We start from the raw sequence: 22627 nt of genomic DNA on the forward strand, positions 1-22627 counted from the left end.
CTTCCCACAAAAAAGAATTCACGATTGCTTATGCAATGTAATCACGTGCTACTTTTCTGCCCAGAAATCAGTGTTGGCTCTCAGTGTAGGCGAAGGGCGATGTGGGAGGGCTGGCAAGTGGCCGTCGTTGCTTCATCCGAAAATGTTTACTGGACTTGGAACGTATGCAACAAGACCATGCCATACATTCCACCAAGCTTGCTTCTTGGCAACAGCTAATGAACCGTACAGTTTGCCATGGTAGTCACACAATGTTGTCGGACATTTGAACATGTGCTTCAACCGCTGCTCAGGCAAGGGCTGCAGGGTGACAAAGCCCAGCTTCATTCCTAAGGAATAGAAACTGAAACCTCCCATCCTGATATTGGGATATGAAATGGATTTTGTTATCACTGCCCTATACTTGTTTTCGTGTGTCGTTTGCGGTGAGGCAATTTGAAAAAGATGCGCTTATCCCGTCATTGCAAAATCCTCGCTGGTGACATCACTCCAAAGGTGCAAAATGCAAGCAATGCAAAAAACAACAACAACAAGAAGGAAGAAATGATAGAGTTTGGACATTCAAAATCGAGAGCAAAATTGTGAGTCATTTCACACTTTTGCGTTCAACGAGTGATGTCAGTTGGCGAGTTCATCTTTTGCCCTCGGCTTGACGCTTTGTTGATCAACCCACGGGACATGAGGTCAAAGTGAACAAGAAATTGCTGCGTGTGTGTGTGTGCTGCTGTCGTACTTCTACTCGTTTTAATCGGTCATGTCGTAGTTCTTTTTTTTCCTATAAATATCTCCATCACATAGTGATTGTCCTCCGCCTTTCATTTCCCCTTTTGCTGTTGTTGACAATCTCTCCTTTAAGCATCTTGTGCTGGTCGTTTCTCCAGCCTAGAAAGTTAAAGGGGGGCTAATTCATTGATTAGAGTCACTCTCGTGGTGATCTCCTTTTTCCGCGTCGTCATCGCTCCATTTTCTTTATAAACAAACCCTCGCGGCCAACGTCCCCGCCTACGTTTTCTGTAAAGTACCTCATAGAAAGACAACAACCACAAAAACACAGCACGGGCTGGAGAGACAATCTCCGACGTTTCTTTTGCAACTTCAAAGGTAGGTTCTTGTCGTTCAGAACAGACGCGTCCTTGTGCGCAGCTGCTACCAGAGCAGCTTGTGTTGTGTTGTGGAGCTCAACCACAGCAGCAATGCAAGCTGTCATTGCTGGAATGGCCCGGCCCATCTTTGGAACTCACACGACCGTTCCGCCCTCCATTCTGCAGCCCTATAGTACGCGTTACATCTTTCGCTTTAGGACCCTCATCTCGAAAACGTCGCGTCCTTCCTCATAGTCGACCATGACCACATTTCTTTTGCCGCGATCATCAACAAATCTGGACGCCTCCTGGATGTCTGCAGAAGAAGCATCCGTTTCCTTTGTGCCACTGGCTGATCCCCCGTCGCCGCCCACGTCACCTGCACCTGTAGCGAGAACCATTGTCTGCGAAGGCAAGCTCTCTGTCCGAATACTCCCCGGTCCAACAGCTCGAGGTGATGACAGTGTACCAAAGCTTCGCAGAAGGAGTATAGACATTCTCCGCAATGCTTGGGCCTCTGTTTTGACAAGTGCTGGTGGCAATGGGAGGGACACGGTTGGTGGGGGTGCCGTGGGAAAAGTTGCAAGATTGGACAAATGGACCTCTGTTCACGCATGGCTGGACGATGCGGCTTTACTTCACATCGAGGGCTTCCCGTCTACCACAGGTGGTGGTGCTACGATTGTCAAGGTCGAAAGAGCAAAATGGAGAATGAGCCAGGATTGGGCCGTGGGAAGAAAAAGTGCCGATCATGCAGTGACTGTAAAAGTGACTAGTGCGCAACCAAGGAAGAGTCTGGATGTGTGGAACAGAAGGAGTTGGAGTGTTGAAGCGGAAACTTGGAATTATGGTAAAGAAAGTCTAGGCAACGCGGCCGATGTTCAACGTATGAGGTTAACACGACGTTCTATTAGATGAAGCCAAATCCCGGCGACCCTCCCATCCCACCATCCTTTTTAACCCCATCACTGCAGCCCAGCAAAGCACTCCCCACACAACGTTCCGGGTCTTGTCCCTCGACAGAGATCCAAGCGGCACCATCCTTCTCTTGCATGTCGAACCATACGAAGATACTTCCGTCCCAAACATGGACAGTCCCGCGACCGGACAATTGACAACGCTCTATCTGCGCTTCAAATCGAGCGCAAAGCTAGATCGGTGGCGTGCAGCTTTCTCGCTCGCGCTGTGCGTCGCGCAGGCGCGCTCTGAGGCGGAAGCAGCTCAAGAAGTGGAAAGAAAGCTGGCGGAGGTGGATGAGGCGAGAAAGGCGGCTGAAATTGAAAAGCAGAAGGTTGAAAAAAAACTGAAAAAAGAAAAAAAGGAGTGGGAGAAGAAGGTTCGAGGCATGTTTTCTGCTGAGGAAGTGCAAGATGTGTATCAGGTACTGTTATCATCATCGTAGGTGACCTTTTACAGAAAGCTGATATTGATATGGATATAACAGGAAACGGCAGACCAACTTTCCGAAGCAGAAGCAAAAATGGCAGAATTGGAAGCCAAACTCGTCCAGGAACAACGGGCCAAACAGGATCTTCGTCGTGAGCTCGACCAACTTCGCGCCGCGACAGAGGGTCCCGTTGGTGAATACAATACCCTCCTCTTGAGACATGAAGAACTCTGCCGGAAATATGAGGAACAAAAGCGCGAGAATGTACTCATACGGGCTTTGTATGAGAAGGAACTCGCTGCTCATAAAGTATGTTGGCACTGTAATTTCGCTTTCGTATCTTCTTTTTCCTGATTTATTCATTCGAATGGTTTCTGCCTATAGCGTTTGGCAGCAATCCTACGAAAACAAGCCTCTGACAATGTCCAAGCTGCTGAAGATCTCGCGCAGGCTCAGCTTCAAGGGTTATTGTCACCTCCCATGTCACCAACGCCGCTCTCACGATCCATATCACCTGTACCGCTGTCTCCTGCAGATACTGTTGTGAGCTTTTCTGGAAGACAGTGATGATGTTCCACACGGTAGCTTTCACGCACACGTTCTCTTCTTTGCTGGTTCCTGTGTCCTCTTTTTTTTTTTCTTTTGTCTTTTTGTGTATATACTGTAGTGTAAACATGGCTATGATGGCGAGTACTGGCGGGTTGGATTTTTACATGTAAATTGCAAAACTTGACCTATGCATTTTGATAAACATTCAAATGTCTTTTGTGAATTGTCTGGGGGAGCATGTAAAGTACGGTGGACGGGATGTCAACCCCAACTTTACCCGATGGCATTGTGCCCGCGGGACATTAGTGGATATAGTCCCTGTTATTAAAAGTAAGGGTTAGGATCAACATGTACCTGCCAGTGGGATTGCCCTCTTTGCAATTATTAAACAAACATTCAGCTGCAGGTTGTTTCACCCCTTTCAAAGACTTGTCCGTAATTAAAGGACATGCCTGCAATGTAATATGCTTTCCCGTGTCAAGAGCGTATCCACCTCGTTATATCAACGTCATTATAATCTGCATGTGTGTGTTTGCTTGTATCCAATATGCGCATGTTAAGGGATATCCCCCTCTGCGACCGTTTGCCACAGCCCAATAATAACCCTTGCTCATCTTAATAAACGCATAATAAACGAACTCCTCTTCAACCACTCGTCCATCCTCCTTTGAAAATGCAGGTGACACTTGCCAGACATGTCCATAGTCAGCTTTGCACCTCTTAATGGCAAACCAAACAAAAACAAAAGCTGGACCCCAAGACTAAAAATGTGAGACAAGCCAAAAGGGGGGGAGGCAACCCCCGTGTTTCATGTCATTTAAACCAACGGTTCGTTTTGCCAACCAATCAAATTTCTTTAATTATTAAAAAAAACTTGCTTTTAGATGTTAAAAGCCACCCCTCAAATCCCTTCCAATGGTTACACTCGAGCGGTTTGCGTTCAACAAGGGCAAAAAAAAGAGATGATGATAGCTATGGAAGGGAAAAGGGAGGGGATTTATAGATATTATATAAACATGTTGGAAGAAGGCATTTCCTTCCTGTTGCGTTTTATAGACGAGCATTTGACGATTGAATAGATACATACAAAAACAAGGTTCTGAACCATGCACTCCCGTCTCGTCGCCCTCGTTGCCCTTTTGCCAGTCCTGGCTGTACAAGCTCACCCCCAATACGGGTACGGAGTGTACGCAAATTCCGCTGCCTTGTCGGACGAGTATAAAGTCCCTGCTGGAACAGAGACGACTTCTCTCCCTACGGCAACAGAATCGAGTTCCCCCGCGTCTACAACAACCGCTGATATTGTTGTGTTGTCGCCTCCTTCTTCCACTGCAGCTGAGATGCCTCCTTATGCTACCCAGGCTGCTTCATCGTATCCTTCCTCTTCTAAGGAAGAAGAAGACTGTGAGGATGGAGAAGAAGAAGGTGCGGATGACGAGTATGATTGTGAAGAAGAGGGTGCAAACACGGCGGGACCCATCCAAGTTGGAACAGGTTTGTGATGTTTGTCATTTTGCGAGTTGGACGGGTTTTTAACATTCCTGTTCACCACCTCAGCTACCGTCTCGCCTGAGAAGCAATCCACCTCCACAGAATCGCCAGTACCTGAGAGCGGTATCTACTCTGGTGCCGAGAGCAAGGGAACTGGCATGGCCATCTCAGTTGGTGCAAGTTTGGTGGGATTGTGGGTAGTTTTGGCCTAGAATCTTGGGCTTCAGAGCCTCCCTTGCATAGATAGACTGTAGTATTTTCTTTGTAAACATTTCTAGATTGGATCAGGTTGATGTACTTTGTCAAATAATAAAAAAAAAGTAATTATTTAGTTGCATAAAAGGACGTAGCTCAAAGATAATGAATGATCAACGACAATTACATCAACTCATGATTCCGCTGAAAGCAGAAAATGTCTCATCGAAATTACTGTACAAGTTTTTGTCCATCCACGTTCATCCTTGGTATCTACCGCCACTGCCTCCTCCCCCGGACGCTCCCAAGCTCCCAAACACAACATCCTCTCGTTCCCTCCGGCTACGTCTCGTGCCTATACTACTTCCCTCCGCTGTGCCTGTAATCTCCATTGGCGCAGACAGAGTATCGCTTCCCGCTCCAAAATTGGCTAACGCCGTTTTAACCCGATCTTTAACATCCATATTCGAGTCATCCATCATCGATGCTAATCGGGTCTCAAAGCCCAATTCGCGAAGACGGATGACCCTCTCTTGCGCTCCAGGGTCATCAGTCCACGTTAGATTAATGACGCACCATATGGTCGCAACACGGATGAGGGATTTTGTGTGTGACTATCAAGCATCAAGTTAGCACGGTTGCACCCAGGTTGCTCCACCTCACTACTGTAAATACCATGAATCCCAAAATGGCTTCTATTATTGTCTCGCGGTTCATGATCGCAGCCTTATGTCGGTCATTTCCGGTAGATACATTGACGATTACATATAACGCTTGCAGGATAATGTCATCCGATTGCGTCGGTTTTGTCAGCTTGGTCTCGAGTATATCCATAACTTTGTCTTCACCAAGACCCTTGAAAACTTGTTCAATATCGCTTTCTTTACCACACGCGAGATTGCGAAGGAGGTTGAGAGCTTGCTCTTGAATTCCGGTTTCATTATCGTTGATGAGACTGCGCAACAAGCGTAAACACTCTGCCCTCGCCTTTGTCCTGTTTGAAATCTGATCTTACCTCAACAAGCCATCCCATCCCAGTTCCTTCATCACCCGCTCCTTTATTTCGCTATCTGCTTGAAATAGCAAATTTTTCAAAGCCCACACTGCGTTCAATCTCAATCGGTCATCCATGCTCTTTGCTAAATCCACTAATCGTTCAACACCCCCATTCTCCAGGACCGTCTTCTTCATCGGCGAAAAGTCGAGCACAATATTGCATAGCGTCGCGGAGGCTGTAGTCTGCACTTCCACGCTCTCGTCCGAAAGCAGCTGGAAAAGAGGAATTCCGACTCCAGCATCCACTAGTGATGTGCGGAGATTCTTGACAGATCGGGATAGGGAACGAGTGCATTCACATGCAGCGATGCGAATGCGTCGGTTTGGATGCGACATTGCTGAGACAATATGCGGAAGCAACTTTGCGTCAATTACCTGGGTAGATGTCCAAGGGTCAGGATTTTGCTACTAAATAAAGGCAATAGACGCACCCATACCTGTTTGCGACATTCTTCCCTTAACGAACACACAGCAGCCACAGCTCGAAACGCGCTTTCCTTTACACGCTCCGCATGCCCACAGGTTGCTCCAGGTTGTGCAGGAGGCGCCGTCTTGGTCGGAGACTTTTTTGCATCTTTCCTATTTTTCACTTTGGGTTCCACTACTTCAGGTGGCTCGCCTCCCTCACCAATGATGACTACCGCCAGCCTGGAAATCGCATCTGCTTCCAACGCCGCTTTTTGCAAATCTTCGCTTGGCTCCACCATATCCGCAAAAACTTTTGGTGCCTTCTCCTGTACAGTGGCCCATCCCGAGCCGTAAAGAGAGCTTATTGGTGCGGTCTCAGTAAAGAGCTTGATGAGAGTGGGTAATACTGTTAGAATCGTGTCTTGCTGATATTCCAATGGTAAGGAGCCGGTGCGGTATATGTTTGTCAAGCATGTTGCGGCAAGAAGTCGCATGACAGGTCGCCGGTCGCGAACCAGTCTTAGAATTAAGGGAACAGATCTGTCAAAGTTATGAGAAGCCTTACAGGAAACAATCATCTGAGCGGTCGTTGGGTTTTCTCGAGATAGGTTTGCAAGGGCGTCCAGCGCGGCTTCCTGAAGTTTTGGGTATGCGCTCCATCGAACATCTAATAATGCCACTAAGAGAGGTATCGCGCCTGCTCTTGCAACATGCATCTGCTCTTCATGGGCAAGGGACACTTTGGCCAGTATTCCGGCAGCCACTTCGGAAATGCGAACAGGAACAGTGCGCTGTGATGATGCAGGCTTGTCGAGTGTGAAGTCGTTGGGTGTAAGGAGACTTATTAAATCTTGCACATAATTGTTCTGCGACCATGAATGAACACATCCTTAGGGGGAACCGCCCTTTTGCAGCAGCCAGACAAACTCGACCTACCTTGACCACATCTCCTCTTGGTGCGTGCGCACTTTGATACACTGCCTTTAGTGCTCTTGCCCCCGCCTCGACAAGCTTCAACTCTTTCGATGATAAAGTTGCCAACAATGGCGTGATAGCACCGGCTTCCACCAGCATCTGTATATTTTGATCATTCCCGTATGCAAAGCTTCCGAGTACTACAGAGACTTGAACTCGCAGGTCGAGATCGCTGGTAGGATCCGATAGGAACTTGACGAGTCTGTGACACAGGATAGTTTTGAGAGGTTAATATCGCTTGTCCTTAGTCGCAGGCCAGTAAGGCTTCTCTGCCATACAAACCTTTCCGTCACACCCATTTTCATGTATAACTCTTTCTTCGTTCTATTTCCGATGACACTATTTTTGATAAATCGCACAGCGCGGGTTCGCTCCTGCTGATCTGACGATCTGAGAGCGGCAACGGCCGCCTCGTGCTTCGTGACGACCATATCACGCCCTTGTGTTGGCGTATGCTGCGAGGATATTTATTTGCTAGTAGATGGATTTGTCTTGCAATGCTCACTCGCTCGAGGAGGGAAGGGCTTGTAAGGATGAATTGGCTCCTACTTATCGACATGTTAGTCCGCTGGGTCGTTCTGGAATCGCATCACGTGAACAGAGACGCGAATGGTGAAGGACCATTGCGACGTTTTCCCGACAGGCCTTCCTTTTGTCGAAATTGCATTTACATCTTTCGGGGTGAAATGAGAGATGCTTTTCAAGCATGAGTTCTTCTTTGCAAAAGCATGTTTGGGAGCCTGCTTCGAATTAGAGATGTTGATCACTCTAGTATGATCCAGTGCACTATTAGAATTCCATAATGACATCGGTGACAGCAGCACTGACAGGAACAACCATGGAAAATCGGGAGTGACAAGGCAGTTTCCTTGTCGGGTGAGATGCACAAGGGGATGCTAGGCTCTGCAATAGTTGACATGCTGTGTTAGAATTGAACAAACGTGCGCAGCTTGACGCGTTGGACGCGTTTGGTCATCACCCTTTCCAACTTGTGTTATCCATATCTCCTTTCATACCCGCCATCTTTGACTTTTGTGTCTTATTCTCCAACGTTAATATCGTACTTGTATGAAAGTTTACCACAACAAATGGCTGACCGCATAACATTAGCATACACAAGCCTCTTCATCGCTCTGGTAAGATACAATGTCTTCCTCAACGCCCTGCTGTCGAGAATTGACAGACTTGCTTGCGGATTGTGATATAAATGAACAGGTCTTTCTGACATTTTCTATTCTCGGCGGTCTAACGGTGCCGTTTCTCCGGTAGGTTAGAGGTCCCACAATCGCAAGGTTCAAGCACAATCCACTAATGTCACAGTTTTTTACCTAGTTCGATGCCCTGGGCTAAATCCGCTGATGCACTGGTAGCCATCTGGGGTTACTGTCCCCGAATTTCAGAAGACGTGCCCAGTCCAGCGAGATTCTGCCATCCTCTGCAACGACCGTGCGCGGCAGATGAACATCAATTGGCGGGTAAACTTGAGCTCGAATACTTGTGATGTTCAACTCGACAGTGTCTTGGCAAGCAAGGTCACATCTTAACACCAAATTTCATTACAGAGGACCGCTCAACGATGCTCGCCCAATTACTGATGCATATCTTTGCATGGTTTTTCACATGTCTCGCACTAGTCTGTGCAATTCTTAAGCGACCATTTCGAGTTCCGGCCAATCTGAGTTTTCTGGCCTCTGTACTTGCAATGTAGGTTCATGCTGCTATTCTGCTCGCAATCATGCATTTCACCACCGTTATTCACAGAATTGGCCTCGCAATTGGAGCTTCATTCACTGTCACCACCATCGAGAGGATTTCCAACGCAGGAGATCCTACCGCCCGATACGGTGCGGCGGTTTTCCTAAGTGGCTTTGCCGTTTTATTTCTATTGATCGGATCCGCTATGTACCTCTGCGAATTCCAATTTGCAAAGAAGGTGGTACATGAAAAAATAGTCGTCAAAAAATGAATTGTGGGGAAGGAGCAGTAGCGGGATGTCTTTCAGACACTTGAAGACAATAGTGGATGGGCGTGCGTGTGTCATGCGGAACTAGTAATGGGACCTTGTCAATTTCCTGGCTCTATCGTTGGAAAGTGGAAATTAGGCGGTGTTTGGTGCCGAAGGACAGCGGAAATGTAGCAGTACAAGACTGTAAAGACCTTATTTTAGTAATTGCTCGAGTATTTCAAGCTTTTGCTTTTTCTTTGGCGGCATGATGATATCTGTATCTGTGGGGGAAAAAGATGAAAGCCTGGGAAAATGGGCACGACAACTTATATAGGATCTTTTGGATCAAATCATAGTTCATGAGTCTAAATCGAGTAAAATTATGATTAAATTGGTTGGAATCTATGTACTAGTGCCAATACCCATTGGCTCATTCATAGTGTGAAGGCGATTGAAAATGGCACTAGGACTCATTATTATCCGGATTAATCCGGTTAATCATATCGCATAATCAGAACCCCCCTCTATCGCTCAGATTGGTGTGGCATGCAGCGGTGTGGCATGCATGTAATGTTTTTTTTTTTTAAACTGCGGTGAGGCGCATGCCAAAGGTCTATAAAAGGGGGACCTGCTCCCTCTTCCCTCTTTCCTCTTTACCCATCCTCGACTCACAAGCATCTGCGCAACGCTCATTGCGACCCACATTGCAACCTCATAGTGACCCACACAACCTCATCGCGACTCGGTCAACCATGAGAATGCTGATATGGTGGTGTCGAGGACCTCGACCGCCCGACAGCAACAGGAATCAGAACCAGCTGCAACTAATCGGATCCGTTGACAAAGCTGCTATTATGCTGCCACATTTGTTGAGCTTGGTTGGTATGTATTGATGGCATCTTTGCATTTCTTGTCATCGGGTCATCTTATGACATGCATTTTTTTGTAGTCTCCAAGCACTTGTCACTGAACATCCTCCAGCTTGTGAGTCTCCCCAATGTTGCGAAGACTCTGGCTTCAATGCCATCAAGAGTTCTGGATCAAGGCCTAGTAGGGACCGCGTGTGGTGGTGGGCAATTATCCGGTTAGAACCAACCGTTACGTATTGCGTGTATAATTGCCTAGTAGTAGTTAGTTAGCTGTTCCGAACCGGTTGTCGCCGGTTTATTCCCTGTTGTTGCAGCTAGTGCCAGTTTCTGTCACCTCTACACTATCGGCAATTGCATTGCTGTTGACCTCACAACGCAAGAATCGTAGAAAACCCAATTTTTGGATGGTGAATCCAGTTTCTATTAGAACTACAGTGTATCGTAACCTATTATCGTGTAACAGAAGAAAGTAAAATGCATACAAGAAAACAAATGCCCAAAACGTTGCTTATGCGAAACTCCAGCCTATCGATCAACAAATGTCAACAGACGTCGTCTTCCAGCTCATAAATTCTCAGATTTCTGATTCCATCCATATTATCCCTAAGTACCAATTCATCTTCCACACACTCCTTCGCGCCTCCGGTCAGGTGCAAAACGAACGCGAACACAAACGCCTTCATCCGCATCACTCTCCATTCCTGCAGAAGCTCCTGATGACGCATCAGATTCCTCGCAACTACTTCCAAGTGCGGAATCCGCGATCGACCAGTCTGACGACGAGTTCGATGGACTAGGAGGGTGGACAGACTGGCCACTGTCCCCACGTAAACCCGAAGATAGTTGAGGTTTACTGACTGTAACCCGTTTAGGTGCATTTGCTGACACTGAGAGTTTCACGGACGTTGACGTCTTTATCGCCCGAGGGGATGTGGACGTCTCAGGGGTGGCTAGAGCTTTTGCCCGCGCCTTCTTCTTCATTTCAATCTCGTAGTCCGTACCCATCCAGACATCCCAGAATGTGAAGAAAGGCTAGTAGCGCCAAAATCATCATCAGCACAACATTCACATCATTTTGCCTGGCTATGAAGTCTGCCTAGTATAGCCGGCATTACAACACTCACCTGGCTGAAATTGTACATTCTACCCTTCCCCCAATGATGAATATCGTGATAAACTGCATTGTTCCGAAAGAATCTCTGAAAGGGATCCCACGGCAAGGCATAGCCACAGTGATCATCCACAGTCTTCAGCGTGGCCAGCGAAAAGAAGATTGTGCTGGTCCACGGATGCATATCGAGGATGAGAGAAGGTACCCCACTTCCAACAGTATCCATGATGAATCCTTCAAGCGGGTGATTGTAGAGTGCTCCATAAGCGTAAAGGACCGTTAACTCATGATGAACGGAATGGAAGTGGCGATACAGGAAGCGATTTGTATGCATCCAGCGGTGCATCCAATACTACGGAAACGAAAACACTTTGGTTTAGAAACGAATCCGGAGCTGAGCGCAATTGTGTTATGTCATTGGTCATAAACCTACCTGGTAACTGTCCAACAGCACGGCCGCGACACATATCTTTGCCACAAGCAACAATGGGTGCTCTATTGGCCTTGTGGCCATGTCTGCAGGTCTTGTTCCCACTGCCAGTGCATACGCTACAATACATTGAATGATGTGTTGAATAGCCACTTTTTGAATTACGTGTCTCACAGTGATTCGATTGGGTGGGCGCATCTTTTGATCCGTTGGAATACGGTGGAGTTCAACGGAGGTGATTTGGAGCCATGAGAGAACGTAAAGGAGCGTGGAGTAGATCCAATAACAGGCTACTGGAACAAAGATCATACAGAGCTCAGATGTTTCGAGATGTGGCAGGGAGGAGAGTGTTGAAACCATTGATTCAGGGAGGTATGTCGAAGCTATGCGAGACATTGCAGTCAAGCTACTGTGGAAAAATGTAGCAGATGCTGGAACGTTGGTATATGCTGACAGGGTTGATGTCAATCCATTCATCCAATTTGTCCACAGTGTGACTAGTCCAATCGGAACATGAGTGAAAAGATCAAAGTCATCCGAGGGAGCCATATGGAGAAGTCTGAATTTTGCTTATTCCAAAGAATTTCAGGTGGGACTACAGAGTAGAAAACAGCCGTCAGCTCAGCATGCAAATGCCTCGGCCACGTCACAAAAGCCAAACATAAGTCAACCGTCTTACCTGTCCTCGTTGTTCAAATTCTAAGGAACGTCCTTCGCAGCGTGCAAAAACGCCTGCGAAAGTATGCTTGCGATTGTATGCAGATCAAATACGAAGGTGATGGGGCAAGCAAGCGTTATGACACGAGGCCAGTTTCCGATATTGTGCTTTCCAGGGACGTTGCCACCAATGCGCGTGTGAGACCCTTGTTCTGATATGAATGAAAAGGAGAATAGGAACGAGACGGGCTGTCCCTCTAGCGTTGTTGGTGAGTAACAGTCTTTAGGATTTTGGAATCGAATCGCAGAAAGCAAGCGACCTCAGGGACAGACAGTGCCGCGTTGAGTATGACTAATGGCCAGATGTGGGAAAGACAAGCCGAGCGGAGTTTTCATTCAATGAATCCGCGTGATTAAAAATGACTCGTATTGAATTTCCCGCGGTTTTCGCCGTCTCGCCGTCGTCGTCGTCCGTCGTCGTCGTCCGTCGTCGTCGTCGTTGTCGTCCGGGGACTGAATCCGTTCGTTGTCAACCAAAAGCGGGTTAGAATACGATAAAAAAACGGAAAAAAAAATAAAGACAAGATGGAAGAAAGCGGTTGCATTCCCAGATGACAAATTCACCGTTGTTGTAGCCATACGGGTTTTTTATTTGACAGCGCCTTTTTTTTTTTCTTTTGGTCGCTGTCGATAACCACGGCGGATTTTGCACAGTGGGCATTGGTGTTTATCGCTTTGACTTGTCAATGATGTTGGGTGAAGGGTTTTATTAACGGGATGTATTATGGGTCATTTTGGAATGGCATTGACTAGGAAGGCTCCATCAAGCATTCATACTAGTAATTTCAGATAGGTTTATTTATTGTAAAGTGACTGATGTAGATGAGATAAATGAATAAATGGAGGAATGCAAGTCTATTCTCTTGGTTATGCTGCATGTTCCACATCCAAGTGCGGATTAGCAGGCGGGTATAAAGTTGCGCTTTTCTTGATGTTACTGGGAACCTGCAGACTTCCTGGGTCGCCTGTGCTTACTTGGACCTGGGAAGCCCTCAAATTGCGGCTGGAGCGTTGATTGATCTGACCCGCAATAGAGTCAAAACTCTTGACAATAATGTCAACAGCTTCCATCACGCCTTCTTTGGGGGCACCTCGCAACTTGAGCATTCGGCGCCACGGAAGCTTGAGTGGCACGAGGACAACGGGGATCGCAAGGAATGCACTTGCCACTCCGTCGGAAATGGAAGAATGCACCATCCCGCCTTGTGTAAATATCGCGCGGGCGAGATTCAAGCTGGCAAGTGCTACGAGAGAAATGTAGGTAACAATGCGCACCGCGTTATCGACGACGGTTTCCGCCGGTTGAACAAAGATGCTGTGGGTTCCCGAGCTATAAGCAAGCGATCTGAACAAAGTAGTTGGAACGGAAAGTACTTACAAGATGAGGAGATAAACGTAAGCCATAAAGAGCACACTCAACGTACGACCGTAAGCTGCCAGTATTGAAAAAGGATTCGATATTGGCTCATGTACAAACCCACATATAAAAATACATTGGTAAACACTTACCAGCTTGACCAAGAAGAGTCGCCACAGAGTAAATGATGGCACGCATCACCGTGTCCAACGGCAGCCAGAACCACAGATGGGGTTTAAACTCAGCGTATAGGATCAAATCGGCAACACTTCCTAGATCCTCGGCCTGCTTCGTACTATCAACATGCTTTCCCGGCTTAGGCTTCAAGGGTCTTGGCTCGTGATGGTGTGCATGTGGGTAAAACATCCGATGACTGCGCTTCAGATACCGAAGATGTCGTAATAAGACCCATGGTACACCACATAGGAGAAACAGAGCAATCAAGATGGAAAACACGGCGAGGGTGATGTGATCCTTACCCTCCCAGCACTATGGTAGAAACTCGGATTGGTAAAGGCGGCTTCATTCATCAACGCATCTGTTACATTCTTACCATGATCCCTGGATTGGTCCGCATAAACCACCCCTGTCCTTCGACTTTTATGCAATCCAGAAAAGAAATACCTAACCATAAAAGGTTGTCAACCTTACCTCCAACAAAACGACACGATACGCAACGGCCACTTACAGGTCTCGAAGAGCGGACCGTAACAGAATAATCCGATGCAGTAGGCGGTCGCGTGTAAGTTTTGCCTTAGTGGCAAGTTTTGTATCTTACTCCATAATTTTGCGGCACGAGAATTCCCAAATATCTTTTTGCACACGACGCAAGCGCCGGCAAGCAAAATGAACCATCCCAACATGATAAGTGGGGTGAACACTGCTCGCGCCTCTTTTGCGATCGGAGTCAGAGGGGCCACGCAAGGATGGGATAACAAATGGATATCAAAGCGAAGTTCCATAAAGTTGACAACCGATTCGGCTGCACTATCTTGTTGTTCCAAAACGAAGCCAGATAATTGGTAGAAGAAAACCTGAGATGCAGGGCGGTGGGTAAGACAAGATCATCCATTTTACCGGACATTGAGACTGCAACTCACCAAATCCTCAAAGAAACCACTTGCTTGTTTGGGCAGGATGAAGAAAGCAACAACAACTGCTCCATAAGCCAACAGCAGTAGAATCAGAGGTCCCGGACTATAATTATCGCACGATACACATTTGCCACTCCACGAGTAAAGGCCTGGCTGACATTGACCACAAAGAGGCCCCGTGAAGTGGTCGATGCATTGTGCTTCAGATGCACAACCGGAGGAAGACTGACAGCCTATATCACCAAGTCAATGTCAGCAGGTGGCCTTTAATGGACTAAAATTACAGGCGTTCACGTACACGATCCGCCGAAAGGACACTGATAGAAGGCTCGTTCGATAATGGTTTCGTTTGGATTTCGCCAGTAATTTTGACGAGTAAGAACGCTTATTCCATCCTTGCAAACAGCACCTACTCATATTGTCAGTCTGAATGAACTGATGGGGTCACCGATGCGGGACCGTTGTAACTGACCGACTGGACAAGCTTTGCAGGTGGAGTTGGTGTGCATGTTGTACGTTCCGTCGGGGCATGGGGTGCAAACCAGTTGGTCCCCACGACGTCGTGCTTCTTCTCCTTTTGCGCATACAATGTATTCGGGCTTGTCCGGAGGAATCTTGTTGCCCCTATTAAAATTGGTTCATAAACCGCGATTCGCAAGTTGAACTTACATAGTCGCTTTTGTCATAATTCCAGAACGGCGTGTCGGTCAAACTGAACTCACCGTCCACGGTGACTTCAGCCAGTAATTGGCCGCCTTCTTCGTAATCGTTCCCATCTTGAGCCCATACTTCAAACTTTTTCTAGCAGAGACCAGTACTTGCATAAGTACTTGTCTGCCGCGTAATTGACCATCCCTGTTACCTACCACTAAAGCTCCGGCGTCGTCAAGAACAATCTTGCCAAGTGCTCCAACCCACCCGGTCTTTTGAAATAGAGTTAAATTCATGTACTTGTTCAAGCGGCCGGCAGCCAAATCGGCAGTAGTTCCCAGATTCTGGGTCAAAAGGTTGTTGAATCCCATAGCAAGTGTCCGGACAATATCATAGGCCGCTCTTTATAGACATATAAGCGAACGTTAGGGTATATGATGGCCCACAAATCCCGATCTGCTGAAATTGCACACCTTGAGGTATAATATGGACCATCGGAGGCTCTAAAAGTGACAATGGTATCAGTTCGCCGCTTAGTAGGACAATCTGTGTTTGCAACTTACATTGGATAATAACTTTCGTTGCTACTTGCAAGCTCCTCCCAGCGGGTTCTCCAAGCCCTTCCCGAGGCGGAGCTCGCTCCGTTTACAGGCCAAGCTATGTCGGGAGTTGAGAATCATCACTTCCACCGTTCAATTGGATTTCATGGGCTTACCAGCAATAAAGCCTTGGGTTCGGAGGATTGCTTCCGGCCCAAAGCGGTCTAATAAGGCTTCCCCTGGAAACGCCCATTCAGTATCCACGGCAAGTATTGCAATGAATTTGAGAGCAAACTTACCAGAGTCTTCAATGCCTGCTGCTCCCAGCCAAACGTACTCCCTTCCGACCAATCCGGCGTCACTGTAGCAACCCAAGATCAATTGTGGAGTCCAACATGCTAACTTGAACAAGTAATTAACCAGCTTACAATGCAGCAAAGTAAATGTCCGCTGTATTCTGGGGATTGGCACACACGATTATGATATGCGCCTCAGCCTGTTCTAGATTCTTGACAGCTATTTGAAGGGTCGCTGGATCGGTTTCACCACCTTGATAAAAACCTTGATTAAGTAGAATCGTGATTCCGTATAAGTTTAATCTGGCGTGCACGTAAAATTGTTGAGCTTGAGATCTCAGTATGATGCATAAGGAGTGGTTACCCGAACCTTTCAATGACCTTGTCGGCAACTGACGAAAAAAACCTTGTTAGCTACGGCGAGGCAAACGAGGACGGCATGTAACAGGAACTTACCAGAAGCGCCGAAAGTGTCGGTAGTCTTCACAACGGCGACATTGCGCCAACCCATTGCATAGACGTAGTCGACTATTGTTACTGCCGGCCTCTCCTGATCATGTGTCATTCTGTACAGGTACTAAACATGGGAAACAAGTCTGTACTGGTAAGCTTGATGTATGTAAATACGTTTTGCTGTGGGACCATTACCGGGTATCTATCGCGGTTGCTCAATGCTGGACTCGACGTTTGTGGCCCAAATTGAGGAATCTATGACCAGAATCCATAAATGGGATTCAAACTCTACACTTCGATATCTTGTGAACTCACTTGATGGTAGCTCGTAAGCAGGGCTTCATATTCAGTCGTTGGACTGAACATATCACCAATCACAGCGATAACCTTGTCGTCATTGATCAGTTCTGCAGTCACGGCCCTTGTATCGGTGAGGGGTTAATAGACTTGCTTAGTTCCAAATGACGAAGATAAAACTTACAGTGCCTGAGAAGCTGAGTCTACGAGTGTTGTATTTTCATACTCGCGGGTCCAAGAATCCTTGACAATCACTTGCAAGTCAGTACCTACAAAAAGCAATGCCGAAGTGAGGGCGTGAAGCGCATCAAAGTGTCCCAACTAGGTTTTATCCACGGAATACACCTCAGTGGGGCAAATGGGGTACAGGCGCCCTTGCCGCCCGATCTTACCATTGAGGAGCGTAGTGTTTTTGACGTCATTAATGGCGAGCTCAACGGCTGGGAGGATAGCGCTAATTTCCTTTGCTTTGCTTCTGACTTTTAAGGAGTATGGCATAACAACGCCAATTTTGATTATGTCTTGTGCGACAGCGAGGGAGCATAGTGAAAGACAGAGAATCTCCAAAGAGAGCAGCGCCTTCCAGTTGAATCCCCGCATAGCGGAACCCGACGATGATTCGATCAGATCAACACACAGGGAGCGGAAGGGAGACGAGAATGTGGAGGGCGGGGGCAAGGGGGCTCAAAGGGTTTATATGGTCTTCGATCCCACCATGGAAACCTTGTTTGCTTGGGATTTTGGCTGCAGCACCCATCCGCACCATGCTGCCCTAAACTATTGATTACCAAATATGATAATCGCAATTTCTAGGGCCTTTTCATGTATTGTTTGGACGACACCTGTTTCCCAGAAAGCCTACCAAAACCATAAGCGGAGATTGCTTACCTAACCGTCACGTGTGGGACGGTCCTGTTGCAAAGTCAGAACTCAGGCCAGCAACAAACAGAGCATTCCAGCGTATCCCCCAGGTGAAACAGGAGCCATGAGTAGACAGGTAGGAAGCTCAATTGGAGCCTTGTGGGTACTAGCATGTGTGGATATAGCTTAAACGTACTATCGGATCCATGCGCAGGCTACCCTCCTTATCCGGGGGTTTTTGTTTGCAACTGTGTTTTTGGCAGGGTTCTTCTATCTGCTCCCTCAGGCACCCATTGTCCATTCCCCCGAACCGCCCCACAGTTTACATGTACCACAGCAGGAGGCTGCCCCGCGAAAGCCAGTGTTGCCTGTGAAACCACCGATACTGCCTGCGCCGACATCCGTTAGTAAGGAAGTTGTTCCGTCAGAATATTCGCGCGATAGACCCGAAAACATCAGGGCCCTCTTCAGAGACGAAAAAGATAGTCTGGATGTTACCCCGGTGATTCGGAAATTGCATTTAGGTATATTTGTGTAGCCTGTTGAGTATAGCTCTGCGGTATCCGTTGACGCACCACTACAGGTCGACGGCTACGCATTTCCAAGGAAATCAACTTGTATCCCCTTTTTGGTGATGCACGAGGATCTTCTCTTGACATAACATATATGTACCGCGGCCTCAATGCCTCGTTATCAGCGACGGTCATCACAAAAGGGGAAGGGTTGATGTTTCTCCAATCAGATGTAGTTATCCCGGATACATTAGTGGAAGAGGATATGCCTGAGCGCTATCAGGGATCCGCCATTGTATTGGAGAAGCTGACAGGGAAGAGTGGATTGGAAATCGGCGGCGTATCAGATCCATTTCGAAACGTGGTGCCAATCTACAATGTCATTGAATCGCTGGATAATTCGAACTTTGCAGCAACCACCCTTTGGGAAACCTCTTTGCAGGACGGTCAAAAGACCTTCAAATGGAATCCAGCGAAAGATCCTGGAATTCAGTAAGGAATCTGTCTAAATTCGAGTCTGTTAGGTCATTCGCATTAATTCTCGTAGATATGTGATGGATGTCACCGATATGTCCAAACTACGTGACGCTGGAAAGTTTTACGACTTTGTAGCGGCATGCCACATGTTAGAGCACATAGCAAATCCACTGCGCGCTGTCAAAGAGATGGTCTCTGTTTTGAAACCCGATGGGTGAGGTGCTAAGAAGTTTGAACGTCTGGAGACCGGTATTAAATCTTCTTGACGTCCTCAAGGTATTTGTTCCTTCTTGTACCATACAAAAAGGCGTGTTTCGACCATTTTCGCGACTACACCCCAATGTCGGACTTGCTTTCCCATTGGGATCGCCACACAAGAGAAGAGGACCTCAGTGAACATTTCGAAGAGATCATGCTACTACACGACCTGTCCATGGATCCTCCTGCCGGGAGCTTGGCCCATTTCAGATCACGCAGCTTGAGAAATAAGGTACTGACTCTGCAAACCTCGTCTACTTCACAGATCGGCTGCTGATCTTTCTTAGGACGTGCGTGGGCTGCATCAACATGTATTTAGCTACGAACTGCTTGAACAGGTCTGTCAATGGGCTGGTTTGAAAACGGTCACACAAGACCGTACAGGCTTGCACATGTTTGCTTTGTGTCAGAAAAGTAGCTGAGTTTGTAGGTCACTAGTATTTGCATTCAATGGACCTAGCAATTATTGGATAAATAGAGTTAGGATTAACCAAACATTTGGCATCAACTGTTGTGAAGGGAATGCATCCGATGGAGTAACTAAATATAGGGAAGGGGGGCATTCATTTTCAATTATCCCCCAACACGCGCCCGAGGACGTGTCTTCTTTCCAGAAAAGCTCTTAGGGTTGCAGGCAACAGGGCAGGAGGTGAGTTCTCGTCTTTCAAAAAGGGTTGGGCGACTCGCAAAGATAGGAAAGAGTGTCGTTGGTAACGGGCGCTCTTTCGACATGAATTCCCGCACCGGCATCAGTGTCATCTTTTGGTATTCATGCACCGTCATCTCAACAATATACTCTAAACGGTATCTAGCAGCCTCTGGTGATCCATATTCACTTTCCCTGCTATCAGTGGGCATTGGAGCCCTTGGCTCCTTGCTCTATCGACCACGCAAAGATGTATCTATCGACAGGGGAAAGCTTTACCCACTTGCAATGCTCCACTTGGCAACTACCCTTCTGACCAACATTAGTTTGGGGAAGGCGTCAGTTGCCTTCACCTACATGGTGAAGGTAGGTACCTGCATATCCGACTTTCTGCATATATGAGCGGCAGTTAATATCTCGCCCATAGGCTGCAGAGCCAATCTTTGCTGCCGTCCTGTGTCGTCTCGTCCTAAATGACAGGTGGCCTTTTCACATATACCTCTCTCTACTGCCCATATTTTTTGGAGTTAGCCTCACAGCTGGGGCAGAAATGAACTTCTCTTTAATCGGTCTGTTTTCAGCACTGGCCTCGAACCTTGCTTCCAGCTCGCGTAACGTATTCTTCAAATCGACTCTAAAGGAGCTGTCTGTGAACTGGATCTCTGCCTATTTTGAAGTCTGTCGTGGCGCATTTACATTACTGGCTCCATTATACGGCCTCGGGGTGGTTGCAGGAAAGTGGAGCAAAAATGTGGAGGTGAAGACTCTTGGTAAGCATGTGGAATCAAGTATTGCTTTGGCGGCTTTTAACTGTTACTGATTCCAGATTCGACGATCACAAACGACGCATCGACATACCTTGTCCTTGGAGCTTCGCTACACTTCGCATACAACCTATTTAGCTTTGCGGTCCTTGATAAGCTGTCCCCGGTGACCCACGCCGTTACAAATGTGATGAAGGTGACTTTCTGCCTTCGCAACAACTTTCTCATTCGTCTGTTCTCATCCTTACTTTCAAGCGTGTCATGACCATTATATCTTCGCTTTTATATTTCGGTACCCCCTTCAACCTAGCCCAATTCTTTGGCTTTATCCTTGCAAATACTGGGGTCGGATGGTATTCCTATGCAAAAATGAAGTTTAAGGAAACCCCGAACGGCTGGGAAGGCGTCTCTGCGTCCCGGTTAGAATGGAGAAAATCTGCATGCATTAAGGCCGTTGGGGTGATAGTGCTGATGACGATAGCAACAGACTTCTTGGGGGTCTTCCATAGTGTTTATGCACATCGGAGTAGAGGTGTACGGGAGCTCAACCGCCGGGAATGTTTGCGCAAGATCAAGAGTCAGACGCTCAATGCTATGGGACCCCTTCTACCGGAGGACGCCAGATATGTCATCATAGACTTGGCCACACACACCAATCTTGGGGATAATTTCCTCTCGTAAGCTGGTGAATTAGTTCGAAAGTCTTTCGTCCGGAAGATGACTGACCGTTCCTATTCGTCACAGGCTCGGTGAACAGAAGCTGATTCATGGTTTGGACCGAAAGCTGGTGGGCGTGTGTACTCTCAGCACCAAAAGAAGCTGCTCCTTTGATCGAGTGGGAGAATATGCAAGAGACAACGTCACACTGCTTATACACGCAGGCGGGAACTTTGGCACTCTATGGGGCTACATACATGCATACCGCATGAAAGTTTTTTCGAACTTCAGGACTGCACGAATGCTATCTCTGCCGCAATCTGTTTATTATGATAAAGAACCGAAGAACGATGCGAAAATAATGGCAGATTGTCCGAACTTGACGCTGACCTGGAGATCAAGAGATTCTCTCCAATATGCTCAGGAGAACTTTCCACAAACGCCCTCATTTTTCGTTCCTGACATGGCGTTTATGATAGGTGATGTAATACCCGACGCGGAGCCAGTCGTAGATATCGTCTTCCTAGTCCGAAGCGATCGGGAGAGTGTGCATAAATCCGCTAGCTGGAAGGAGGCGCAGCGCCTGCTTTCGGAGCATGGTATCAGCTACGAACACGTTGACTGGAAGCTCACAAAAGACCAGGAAACCTTCCCGGGATTTGACGTTGGTGACCTGCTACTTAAGCGTTTACACATTGCCAACCGCCTGCTCTCGCGGGGAAAACTAATCGTTGCGGACCGACTACATGCAATTATACTGTCAACACTGATGGGGAAGCCGCATATCTATTTGGATAATAGTTACAAGAAAATAACGCAAGTGCGGAAAGCTGCTTTTGCTGATAAGCCCGAGTGCAGCGATGAAAACCTACAGGCAGAATATGCAGACAATCCACTGGTGGCTGCTGAAATGGCAATTAAAAGATTACACAAACTTTAGTTTATAATTGTATTTATTTCTGCTTCACTGTTGGCATCTCCAGACTTGTAATCTAACTTGTAAATAATATACACTACTACAAAGAAAGCTAGTGATGCATTTGTAGTGATGAAGATGTCTACATGCATTGCAAGCTAGTCAGATGAGGGTACATGGAGGATGGTTTCATTTAGCAAACTTGCAAATTTGAGTACAGCAACCAAGAATTTTGCTTTAGTACTAGTAGTGATATGCCAAGATTTGGTGATGGATTGTGTGACCCATAAGGGACTGGACTGTCACCCAATTGGAAAAGAACAGTACTGCCACCAACAAATCAGTTGTAGTGCTGATGCAGTTATTAGCATAGAGATTTAGCTGAGATTCCTGTATATATAAGAATAAATCTTGCAGAGCAAGTCATGAGGCAGAAGCTGGTAGCAACAGTACAACCCCATAAACTAGCTTCTCAACTCCAATCCTAGGTTTACAGGAACCCAACAGAGGATTTCATTGGACTAATCACCTGCATGGAAGCCTCCAAATCCTGCTCAGTTCACACTAACCAAATCCTGCTCAGTTCATACTAACCAAATCCCCAATTGCCTCTTGTCCCCAACACAGCTACCAA

The 22627-nt window shown here is 47.1% G+C and overlaps 8 protein-coding genes across 8 annotated transcripts; 5 read left to right on the plus strand and 3 right to left on the minus strand.

Annotated features, from left to right (window-relative positions):
* Positions 1 to 249: 249 nt before the first annotated feature.
* On the plus strand, positions 250 to 3228 carry SPPG_07482 (uncharacterized protein). The gene is made up of 5 exons (XM_016755649.1): positions 250 to 1101; positions 1269 to 1932; positions 1997 to 2463; positions 2527 to 2778; positions 2854 to 3228. Exons 2-5 carry the CDS (start codon positions 1344 to 1346, stop codon positions 3034 to 3036), a joined length of 1491 nt encoding a protein of 496 aa, XP_016605127.1. The 5' UTR covers positions 250 to 1101; positions 1269 to 1343; the 3' UTR covers positions 3037 to 3228.
* Positions 3229 to 3969: 741 nt separating this feature from the next.
* SPPG_07483 (uncharacterized protein) lies at positions 3970 to 4871 on the plus strand. Its single transcript, XM_016755650.1, has 2 exons — positions 3970 to 4512; positions 4576 to 4871. Exons 1-2 carry the CDS (start codon positions 4125 to 4127, stop codon positions 4719 to 4721), a joined length of 534 nt encoding a protein of 177 aa, XP_016605128.1. The 5' UTR covers positions 3970 to 4124; the 3' UTR covers positions 4722 to 4871.
* SPPG_07484 (uncharacterized protein) lies at positions 4848 to 7899 on the minus strand. The gene is made up of 6 exons (XM_016755651.1): positions 7426 to 7899; positions 7105 to 7345; positions 6198 to 7034; positions 5720 to 6135; positions 5380 to 5659; positions 4848 to 5318 (listed from the first exon to the last, which is right to left on the minus strand). The coding sequence occupies exons 1-6, from the start codon at positions 7572 to 7574 to the stop codon at positions 4965 to 4967; spliced, it is 2277 nt and encodes a 758-aa protein (XP_016605129.1). The 5' UTR covers positions 7575 to 7899; the 3' UTR covers positions 4848 to 4964.
* A 390-nt stretch (positions 7900 to 8289) lies between these two features.
* On the plus strand, positions 8290 to 8728 carry SPPG_09472 (uncharacterized protein; the record flags this gene model as incomplete). The annotated part of the gene is made up of 2 exons (XM_016757639.1): positions 8290 to 8408; positions 8476 to 8728. The coding sequence occupies 2 exons, from the start codon at positions 8290 to 8292 to the stop codon at positions 8642 to 8644; spliced, it is 288 nt and encodes a 95-aa protein (XP_016605130.1). The 3' UTR covers positions 8645 to 8728.
* A 1613-nt stretch (positions 8729 to 10341) lies between these two features.
* Positions 10342 to 12657, minus strand: SPPG_07485 (uncharacterized protein). The gene is made up of 4 exons (XM_016755652.1): positions 12178 to 12657; positions 11502 to 12093; positions 11082 to 11420; positions 10342 to 10989 (listed from the first exon to the last, which is right to left on the minus strand). Exons 2-4 carry the CDS (start codon positions 12045 to 12047, stop codon positions 10573 to 10575), a joined length of 1302 nt encoding a protein of 433 aa, XP_016605131.1. The 5' UTR covers positions 12048 to 12093; positions 12178 to 12657; the 3' UTR covers positions 10342 to 10572.
* A 425-nt stretch (positions 12658 to 13082) lies between these two features.
* Positions 13083 to 17502, minus strand: SPPG_09473 (uncharacterized protein; the record flags this gene model as incomplete). Its single annotated transcript, XM_016757640.1, has 21 exons — positions 13083 to 13530; positions 13594 to 13648; positions 13725 to 14061; positions 14126 to 14196; positions 14261 to 14606; positions 14673 to 14899; positions 14965 to 15075; positions 15139 to 15280; positions 15336 to 15467; positions 15533 to 15719; positions 15791 to 15820; positions 15881 to 15974; positions 16033 to 16095; positions 16156 to 16217; positions 16285 to 16455; positions 16523 to 16544; positions 16609 to 16729; positions 16801 to 16860; positions 16921 to 17026; positions 17087 to 17171; positions 17295 to 17502. The coding sequence occupies 21 exons, from the start codon at positions 17500 to 17502 to the stop codon at positions 13083 to 13085; spliced, it is 3078 nt and encodes a 1025-aa protein (XP_016605132.1).
* A 343-nt stretch (positions 17503 to 17845) lies between these two features.
* On the plus strand, positions 17846 to 19589 carry SPPG_09474 (uncharacterized protein). The gene is made up of 6 exons (XM_016757641.1): positions 17846 to 17899; positions 17978 to 18287; positions 18347 to 18767; positions 18823 to 18966; positions 19029 to 19242; positions 19298 to 19589. Exons 1-6 carry the CDS (start codon positions 17888 to 17890, stop codon positions 19430 to 19432), a joined length of 1236 nt encoding a protein of 411 aa, XP_016605133.1. The 5' UTR covers positions 17846 to 17887; the 3' UTR covers positions 19433 to 19589.
* Positions 19590 to 19597: 8 nt separating this feature from the next.
* SPPG_09475 (uncharacterized protein) lies at positions 19598 to 22159 on the plus strand. Its single transcript, XM_016757642.1, has 5 exons — positions 19598 to 20022; positions 20084 to 20426; positions 20483 to 20616; positions 20676 to 21097; positions 21165 to 22159. The coding sequence occupies exons 1-5, from the start codon at positions 19741 to 19743 to the stop codon at positions 22015 to 22017; spliced, it is 2034 nt and encodes a 677-aa protein (XP_016605134.1). The 5' UTR covers positions 19598 to 19740; the 3' UTR covers positions 22018 to 22159.
* Positions 22160 to 22627: the final 468 nt, after the last annotated feature.

Source organism: Spizellomyces punctatus (assembly GCF_000182565.1).
Source record: "Spizellomyces punctatus DAOM BR117 chromosome Unknown supercont1.16, whole genome shotgun sequence".
NCBI lineage: Eukaryota > Fungi > Chytridiomycota > Chytridiomycetes > Spizellomycetales > Spizellomycetaceae > Spizellomyces > Spizellomyces punctatus.

Coding starts and splice junctions, on each gene's coding strand:
- SPPG_07482 (XM_016755649.1), top strand. CDS start 1,344: ATGACCACATTTCTTTTGCCGCGATCATCAACAAATCTGGACGCCTCC. Junction 2,464..2,526: donor AAGTGCAAGATGTGTATCAG/GTACTGTTATCA, acceptor TGGATATAACAG/GAAACGGCAGACCAACTTTC. Junction 2,779..2,853: donor AGGAACTCGCTGCTCATAAA/GTATGTTGGCAC, acceptor TTCTGCCTATAG/CGTTTGGCAGCAATCCTACG.
- SPPG_07483 (XM_016755650.1), top strand. CDS start 4,125: ATGCACTCCCGTCTCGTCGCCCTCGTTGCCCTTTTGCCAGTCCTGGCT. Junction 4,513..4,575: donor ACCCATCCAAGTTGGAACAG/GTTTGTGATGTT, acceptor TCACCACCTCAG/CTACCGTCTCGCCTGAGAAG.
- SPPG_09474 (XM_016757641.1), top strand. Junction 18,288..18,346: donor GATTCGGAAATTGCATTTAG/GTATATTTGTGT, acceptor GCACCACTACAG/GTCGACGGCTACGCATTTCC. Junction 19,243..19,297: donor CACGCAGCTTGAGAAATAAG/GTACTGACTCTG, acceptor GATCTTTCTTAG/GACGTGCGTGGGCTGCATCA.
- SPPG_07484 (XM_016755651.1), bottom strand. CDS start 7,574: ATGGTCGTCACGAAGCACGAGGCGGCCGTTGCCGCTCTCAGATCGTCA. Junction 7,346..7,425: donor AAAATGGGTGTGACGGAAAG/GTTTGTATGGCA, acceptor CCTGTGTCACAG/ACTCGTCAAGTTCCTATCGG. Junction 7,035..7,104: donor CAAGAGGAGATGTGGTCAAG/GTAGGTCGAGTT, acceptor TCATGGTCGCAG/AACAATTATGTGCAAGATTT.
- SPPG_09475 (XM_016757642.1), top strand. CDS start 19,741: ATGAATTCCCGCACCGGCATCAGTGTCATCTTTTGGTATTCATGCACC. Junction 20,427..20,482: donor TGTGGAGGTGAAGACTCTTG/GTAAGCATGTGG, acceptor TACTGATTCCAG/ATTCGACGATCACAAACGAC. Junction 21,098..21,164: donor CTTGGGGATAATTTCCTCTC/GTAAGCTGGTGA, acceptor TATTCGTCACAG/GCTCGGTGAACAGAAGCTGA.
- SPPG_07485 (XM_016755652.1), bottom strand. CDS start 12,047: ATGGCTCCCTCGGATGACTTTGATCTTTTCACTCATGTTCCGATTGGA. Junction 11,421..11,501: donor TGCTGTTGGACAGTTACCAG/GTAGGTTTATGA, acceptor TCGTTTCCGTAG/TATTGGATGCACCGCTGGAT. Junction 10,990..11,081: donor GAATGTACAATTTCAGCCAG/GTGAGTGTTGTA, acceptor TGGCGCTACTAG/CCTTTCTTCACATTCTGGGA.